The sequence below is a fragment of the Sinocyclocheilus grahami genome, unplaced genomic scaffold, assembly GCF_001515645.1.
Source record: "Sinocyclocheilus grahami isolate Dianchi unplaced genomic scaffold, SAMN03320097.WGS_v1.1 scaffold25.1, whole genome shotgun sequence".
NCBI lineage: Eukaryota > Metazoa > Chordata > Actinopteri > Cypriniformes > Cyprinidae > Sinocyclocheilus > Sinocyclocheilus grahami.
Window position 1 is genome coordinate 532755 of NW_015505204.1, and position 8921 is coordinate 541675.

At 38.9% G+C, this 8921-nt stretch overlaps 1 protein-coding gene across 1 annotated transcript in view; it reads left to right on the top strand.

The window, feature by feature from the left end:
* psmd14 (proteasome 26S subunit, non-ATPase 14) overlaps positions 1-7058 on the top strand; it is an 18840-nt gene extending 11782 nt beyond the window's left edge. Inside the window, exons 7-11 of the mRNA XM_016248682.1 lie at positions 5985-6092; positions 6198-6272; positions 6358-6483; positions 6646-6708; positions 6881-7058. Of these exons, the coding sequence (XP_016104168.1) occupies positions 5985-6092; positions 6198-6272; positions 6358-6483; positions 6646-6708; positions 6881-6979 (471 nt within the window). The 3' untranslated portion in view covers positions 6980-7058. The remainder of the gene's footprint in view (positions 1-5984; positions 6093-6197; positions 6273-6357; positions 6484-6645; positions 6709-6880) is intronic.
* Positions 7059-8921: the final 1863 nt, after the last annotated feature.

Below are 8921 nucleotides of genomic sequence, written 5' to 3' on the forward strand. Positions count from 1 at the left end.
TAGTTTTTGAAAAGTGATTTCTGTTAAATAAAATATCTCCTTTTGAAGTGGACTTTTGAACTTTGTAACTTTGCAGATCTTTTTTATGCTCAAACTGCAACATTACAGACTAACTAAAGTTGAAAAAGCATAATAGGACCCCTTTAAACTTGTATCCAGCTAGAAAAGTAAACCTTAAACGGATTCAATGCAAGTTGAACGGTCTGATAACTAGCATTTGAAACTCCCATCTCACCGAGGGCTGATATTTGTAGCAATAGCAAGCCAATTTTACTTTTAGTCATTGCCAGGATATGCATTTTCGATATTAGCAATTCAATTTCACTAGCTAGTTTTTAATCATATTTAATATCAGGAATTGAGTTTTTATTAGTAAAATATCTGTAACTCAATTTAAACGGCAGATCATTGGGATATTTAACTAGTTAAAATGCAATTACAGATATCAATAATTGCACATTTTTACTAGTTAAAATTCAGTTTTTGATCGATTATGTAATGTTTGTCATCAAGAATTCACATTTACTGTTTTTGATATCAGGAGTTCATTTTTAGTAGTGGAAATATAATTATTTATTATAAAAATATTTGTACTGGTGACAATTCCATTCCTGATGTTAAGGAGGATTATTTTAACTATTGAAAACCTAATTGCTGATATCAAAAATCCAGATCCTGGGAATAATTGGTTTGATTTGATTGGTCAAATCAGCTTGCAACAAATATAAGCAGTGTCTTGTTGAAGAGATTTGACTGATCTGGACTGTGTGTTTTCTGCAGGGTCCTCCCACAGATGCCCCCGCTGTGGACACAGCTGAACAGGTGTACATCTCCTCACTCGCCCTGCTGAAGGTCAGGATACACATGATTCTTCTCTCTCACACTCACCCTCCATGCCTGTTCTTGCACTGTGTAAAATATAGTGTAACAGTAATGGTTAATTTCTTCTGGTTTGGTTTGTATCATGGTGGTGTTGTCACAGTTTCAGTTTGATTCTGTTAATAAATTTTATATTGCTATTATGGGTGCATGATTAGTATAATTTGAGGCCGAAAAACTTTATTTTTTGCCCTGTGATTGGTCAGTGCCAGTCTGAATGTCAGTATTTAAGAGCGCAAGCATTAAGTTAAATGTCTTCATTGTTCTTGTAATTTTTCCTCTCTCTCAATCCATCTCTTTGTCTGTGTGTGCAGATGCTGAAACATGGCCGTGCTGGTGTGCCCATGGAAGTCATGGGTCTGATGCTGGGGGAGTTTGTAGATGATTACACTGTACGCGTGATTGACGTGTTTGCCATGCCACAGTCAGGAACAGTGAGTGAAAATTTTCCCATTGACTAGGGGTGTGTGATATTGACAAAAAACGATCTCTGTCTGTCTGTCTGTCTCTCTCTCTGTCTGTCTATCTCTCTCTCTTTCTGTCTGTCTATCTATCTAATAATTATACAATATTTTGCTGAGTGTGTTTTTGTGCTGGTACTTTGGCCGGTTTTCATTGAATCATCCATTCAAACAGTTTGTTCAAAACAGCTCATTCATTTAGAAATGAAGTGTGACTGTCTTTATAAATAGATCATTAAATCGCGGACTCAAATGATTTGTTCAAAAACAGACTCATTCAGGAATGAAACACTGCAGTGTTGCTCTGAGACGCGCACGTGTTCTGCTTCAACTTTTGTTTGGAGCTTTTTGTTGGCAAAACAGAAAAAACTATTTGTCAGTATTGTTTCTAAAATGTAACTCACTCAGTATTAACTTCTTGTCCGTTGAACTGTTGTATAAAATTAATATCACATTCACTCACACACTGATATTCAGGAAACAGCACTCTTGCTTGTAATATCTCCCACCCCTACCAACGACTTGATATCCTGACTAAAGTGTTTTTTTCCCCTCTCAATTATTATTGTATTTCAGAAGATGTCCCATCACATTTGAATCACTGTATTTAACAGCAAGCTCTAGTGTGTTTTACACTCTACACTGTGTTCACCCGTGCTCCTAAAGTGATTCTGGATGTGTTCTCCGTTGACAGGGTGTGAGCGTTGAGGCCGTGGACCCTGTTTTTCAAGCCAAGATGTTGGACATGTTAAAGCAGACGGGAAGGTGAGAGAATGGTGAAAACATAACTACTGCTCTGTGATGAAATTGTATGTCGGATTGTGAGGGTTTGTGATCTCTGTGTTGAAGGCCTGAGATGGTGGTGGGCTGGTACCACAGTCACCCCGGTTTTGGCTGCTGGTTGTCAGGTGTGGACATTAACACACAGCAGAGTTTCGAGGCGCTGTCAGAACGTGCCGTTGCCGTGGTGGTTGATCCCATCCAAAGTGTCAAGGGAAAGGTAAAAGTCCATAAACATATGCAAAATTTTAAAGCAGTAGGCCGTTATTTAGAAGTATTTTCATTTTACAGATGTTAGCACTTCTCACACGCACATTATTCAGAAATTAAGAGATCTTTCTTTTCTTCTGGATATGTGAATGTGCGCTCACACTTCCTGTCAGAGTGTGAGAGTCATGGATGCCTGATTTTTTTTTTTTCTTGTCTGTTTGCCGCTGTGAGCTCTATTAGCACTCTCTGAACCACGTGAGAAAGTGTGAGGACTGCATCTCTCCCATCAGCCTTGGGTAGGGGGATGGGGACAGGAAGAGAGATTATTATAGGAAAAGGTATTATAGGAAGAGGATAGGGGCATTTAAAAAAAAAAGAGAGAACGCAAATAACATATTGTACAGATATACTCATTATTTATTAAATGCCCTAAACATTATGATATAATTTTATCATTTTGATGGTTATGTAAATATTTTTGGAGCCAAAGTATTTACTATTCAAACTTGGGGGTAAATAAGAAATGAATGCTTTTATTCAGCAAGGATGCATTAAATTAATCAAAAGTGACATTATAGACATTTATAATTATCTACAGTGGGTATATAGAAAAGAATCACCCCCTTTAAAATAATCACAGTGTGTTGCTTTGCTCCCTGAAATGAAGACGGACACATTTTTTGTTTGATCCAGCTGTATTTATTCAGTGCAACTTATAACATTCAAGTGAAAGATTTAACGCCATGTTAGAAAAAAATTAAAAACCAGAATCACTGAGTTGGAAAAAGGATCACCCCCCTTCTGTCAGTATTTTGTTTAAATACCTTTTGGTTTAATTACAGCCTTTAGTCTGTTGGGATTTGTCTCTGTTTCTACTAACTTTACACTTCTAGATTTTGCAATATCTGCCCACTCTTCTTTGCAGAACTGCTCGTGTTCTGTTCAATTTGATGGTGACTGTTTGTGAACTGTAGTCTTCAAGTCATTCTACAGATTTTCAATGGGGTTTAAGTCTGGACTCCGACTAGACCATGCAATGATATTCTCTTTTTTCTGCTTCAACCACTGTGTGGTCAGTTTTGCTGTGTGCTTTGGGTCATTGTCATGTTGGAAGGTAAACCTTCTTCCCATTGACAACTTTCTGGCAGAGGGCAGCAGATTTTCCTCAAGAATTTGATGGTATTTTTGCCCCATCTGTTTTTCTCTCCATCCTGACAAGTGCTCCAGTCTCTGCTGCAGAGAAACACCCCATAACAGGATATTACCACCTCCATGGTTTACTGTAGGAATGCTGTTATTTGGATGGTGAGCTGTAATGGATTTGCACCAGACATATCGTTTGGTGTTGAGGCCAAATAATTCAATTTTAGTCTCATCTTCCTCCGAATGAGGTGCATTTTGGCAAATCTCAGTCGTGACTGCATGTGGCCTTTCTTGAGGAGTGGCTTTTTTCTTGCAACCTTCCCATACAAGCCACATTTGTGGAGAATTTGTGATATTGTTGTCACATGCACACAATTACATTGTCATAAATTTCTGCAACTGCTTCAGAGTCGCTGCAGGCCTCTTGGGTCGCCTCTCTGACCAGTTTCCTCCTGACTCTTTCATCCAGTTTGGAGCGACGTCGTGATCCAGGGAGGGTCTGTGTCGTACCAAATACCTTCCACTTCTTAATAATAGACTTCACTGTGCTTCTAGGCATTGATAAAGCCTTTGAAATTTTTGGTATCCATCTCCTGACTTGTTCCTGTCCACAACTTTATCCCGGAGATCTTTTGACAGTGCCTTGCCACCCATAGTTGATTGTTTGCTTCACAGGAAAAACATGCATTCTAAAGTATATTAAGATAGTAAACAGATGTTTTAAATTGTAATAATATTTCAAAAATAATCAAATTTTTTTTCTGTGTTTTTCCACAAAAATAATGCAGCCATGGTGAGCATAAGAGACTTCTTTCAAAAACATAAAAAAATCTTGACACCAAACGTTTAAAAGGTAGTGTACAATTTATTTTAATGATGCTTACATTCCAAAGCTATTAAAATATATATATACAGTGTCAAAACTCTATGTGTATATATATATTTATATATCTCTATATATATATATATATATATATATATATATATGCATTCGTACATACATACATATACATATATATATTTATGTGCATGGAGAGTCATTGACAAGTAATATAATTTGCTTAATATATTTTTATATATTTGAGTCAGGGATGGGGACAGGCAATGCAACTTTTAGCTGAACTTTAACTTTAGTTGAAGCATTTGACCTGGAAGGTTTCATTGCACTGCCTTGCGCTTGTTTGTTTTCCATTTTAAAATATTCATATCCCACATCTCCAGAGTATCATCGCGTCTCTGTGAACATGGTGCGAGTTTACATGGTTTAAAGAGTGTTGTGAGTTCTTCATGGTTTCAGCACTACATGAGAAGCATTCAAGTCTTTCTCCTGTGCTTGATGATAATACACCATGTGAGGATCACACACTCACACCGCACATCCTGACAGAGGGAACGTCCCCCTCAGCACAGATGCGGGACACTGCAGGATTTTACACCATTTGGTTCAGTCAGGATCTAACGAGTCCCCAGGGTTCAGGAGGTGTTACTTCGTGTATGTGTGTCTGTGATACTTTCTACACAATCCCTCCCCTACTTAACACTCTTTTGTCCAAAGCAAGAACTCCATCAAAAATCCGGCTATAGGGAGAGAGAAACCGATGTGCTGAACACTGCTGGGTGGTGCGGCGCGCCATATAGCCTATTTTTGGCCAAAAACTGAAAATGGCTTTTTCGGCCGATAATTTCGGTCGGTGCATTCCTACTTAAAACCATTTTTTTGTTGGTGACATTCTAATGGCATAAGACTTTGCACAGTAGTGTATATGATATGATCATCCTCAATGGTGCACTTGCTCCAATGTTTACAGTATCAAGCTGTCTCTAAAGTGACATACAGTCTAATTAGAGCTGCACAAAAAATCGCACAAATATGAAGGTGGTTTTGCGCAGCTCGTCAGTGAACAACGGCTCTGTGTAGTTAATGCTGCTCAATGTGAAAGCCCGCAGGTGATGGAGATTTACCACTGATTACAGAACCGGCTTTCTGACAAGATGCGCGTTAAATATCGCATGCGATTTATCGTGCAGCCCTAAGTCCAATCCTGAATTCATAGAACCACAGCAGAAAAAACTGGCCCAGAATGGCATGGTTTTACAACTAGAACCACTCTGCCCTATGGTGGAGAAGAGGTTTATATCACCACCCTAAACTGTCTGTCACTTCTCCTCCATTATGTGTGTATATGCTCTACACAGTGTTTGTGTGGGCAGGCCTGACCTGTATGTGAGCTCAGGTTTGCTGTCATCGCATATGTGATGTGACAGCACAAAGCATTAGCTATTGTTGCAAAGCCTGTGCTCTTACTGTAAATGTGTGTCTCTCTCTATCTTTTATTCCTTTGGATTACATCAAATTTTATTTACTGGTGTCCTCTCACTCTCTAAAAACAGAGTGAGGTTGCTTTGTAGCTCCCATAATGCATTAAAACTAAAACTACAAAACAAAACATGTTTATAAGCCATTGATTAGCTACAGTGACGTGAACGGCACTTTATATTTTTTCTCTCCAGGTTGTGATTGATGCTTTCAGGCTAATAAATGCCAATATGATGGTACTGGGTCACGAGCCACGTCAAACCACTTCTAACCTGGGACACCTCAACAAGCCCTCTATTCAGGTTCATTTTCTATATGTCTCTATACGATAAATACATTTTTAAAATAAGTTAAATATTTATTATATATATTCTTACTATTTATTACGAGTTGTTTCTTTTTTGCAGGCTTTGATTCATGGGCTCAACAGACATTATTACTCCATTACCATTAACTACAGGAAGAATGAATTGGAACAGAAGGTTTGAACTTGTAGATAATGTTTAAACATGCTTTTCGTTCTTCATTTGTTGTAACTAGACAGTCATAGTGTGTGTTTGTGTTCAGATGTTGCTGAACCTCCACAAGAAAAGCTGGATGGAGGGCCTGACCCTGCAGGATTACAGTGAACACTGCAAACTGAATGAGACCATTGTCAAGGAGATGCTCGAACTGGCTAAAAACTACAATAAGGTAAGAAAAAGTACAATGACAAGGGATTCTTGCTCTCAAGTCTCACAATTTAAGTGAGGAACTGACGTGCAGATTTTTTGTAGGAAAGATTTTTTTTATTTTACCCTATGACATGTTTTTGTGAAATATAATATTTGACCTTTTTTTGTTTTTCTCCCTCAGGCTGTAGAGGAAGAGGACAAAATGACTCCTGAGCAACTTGCCATTAAGAACGTCGGGAAACAGGTTACTAGTTTCTTCTGGTTTAATATTTATATTGTTGGTGGTTTGTTACTGTATTTACTGTAGGTGACCTGGCAAATACTCGTCAGTAGCAGCAGTTCAAAATATCTGACCTTTTGCAGTCTCATAAAGTTTACAGGACTTCATGGACCTGCTATTCTCTTTCTCTTTGTAGGATCCCAAACGGCATTTGGAAGAGCATGTGGATGTTCTTATGACATCCAATATTGTGCAGTGCCTCGCAGCAATGTTGGACACAGTTGTGTTCCAGTGATTTCCCTCTCTCTCTGTGCATAAATGTTCATATTCTACAACTGTTGTCTTTTTAAGAAATAAACACAAAATTCCAGTAATACCATTTTCTTTCCATCATGGACATCAAGGGCAGGTTCACATGTAAAGACAAGCAACTGTTAAACTCAGTGGAGTCCTACATGAATTAATCCATCTCTTTACATTTACATTTAGATTGTCATTTAGCAGACGCTTTTATCCAAAGCGTCTTACAATTGGGGGATACATAAAGCGATTCTTCTTAAAGAGGCAAACAGACACAGGAAGTGGTTGTAATACCAAGTTCTTAGACATTGTTCAAATAAATACAAGCTAGAAAGAGAAGGAATAAATAAAGAGAGAGAATTTTTTTTTTTTTTATGATGAAGTCAAATAGCTTCGAAAGAGATGAGTTTTCAGCTGTCGCTTGAAAATTGTCAGGGATTCAGCATTCCGGATAGGGGTGGGAAGATCGTTCCACCAGCCAGGAGTGCTGAACGAGAATGTTCTGGAAAGTGATTTTGAGCCTCTCTGTGATGGTACCACGAGGCGTCGCTCACTAGCGGATCTCAGACTTCTGAAGGGGATGTAAATTCGTAGTAGTGAGTGGAAGTAGGCGGGTGCTGAGCCTGTGGCTGTTCTATATGGAAGCATCAATGTCTTGAACTTGATTCGGGCCGCAACCGGTAGCCAGTGCAAGGAGATGAAGAGAGGTGTAACATGGGCTCTTTTGGGCTCGTTGAAGACCAGTCGTGCCGCTGCATTCTGAATCATTTGTAGAGGTTTGATTGTGCTTGATGGGAGTCCAGCCAGAAGAGCATTGCAGTAGTCCAGCCTAGAGATGACAAGGGCCTTGACAAGAAGTTGTGCAGCATGCTCCGTTAGAAAGGGCCTGATCTTTCTGATGTTGTGCAATGCAAACCTGCAAGATCGAGCGGTCTTTGCAATGTGGTCTTTGAAGGTCAGCTAGTTATCAAAAGTTACATCAAGATTTCTGACCGAAGTTGATGGGGTCAGAAGTTGATCTCTTCATACCATCATGATGCCACGGCTATAGAAACCATAAATATTACACAGTAATGCAGTATAACAGGGCACTACATAACAGACAGGTATCTTATGTAGCGAGAATGAATGCCATTACTAAAGAAAGAAACCCATTTAACAGAAACGCATGCGCACTCCCCCCCCCCAATCCACTTCAGTGCAAACTCCGCCCCACAGCTGATTCTAAAGATTTCATTGGTTGTCAATTAAAGTGATGATTTCCTACACTATGCTACAAAAAATGCTAACCCCTAAACCTACCCCACACCTGACCCTAACCTTAACCAGTGAAATTGATTGCACGGCGGGATTGGCGCTGAATAGCGTGGTTAAGAAAGATGCATGCGGGATTGGCGCTGAATAGCGTGGTAAAGAAAGATGCATTTCAGGAGATGAACAGTTAATAAGATAATGCAATATGAGATCGTTCCGTAACTCCCCAACCCCGGACCTCACCGGACAATGGCACCTTTTTAGTTACACCCAGCCATAGGCGTAATTTGCGGGTGGGACATGTCCCCACCAGGGTCGATATTGTCCCTACCACTTTTTGAACGGAATTGAAAAATATATTGCGGAAGGTAGGCTATGTATTAAAGGGAAAACAAGATCAACAAATCATTCTTCATAACCTAATTAGGGTGATATATTTTTTAAAAAATGTATGCATGCATAACTGGTGCAGTGCAATAACGACGTGATTTGCAGCTGTCGCAATTTTCGTGTCATTAGGCTATAGCATTTTATTTTAAAAACGGAGAGCTTCCTTGTCTGCCCTCTGCTAAAGATTTTTCTAGTCAACTAGTCGCACGTTATATCAAATTGATTAATATAATAATATATTAATTATTAAATATATATTTTATAAGCGCCATATAGGCTACTTCAATATAGGC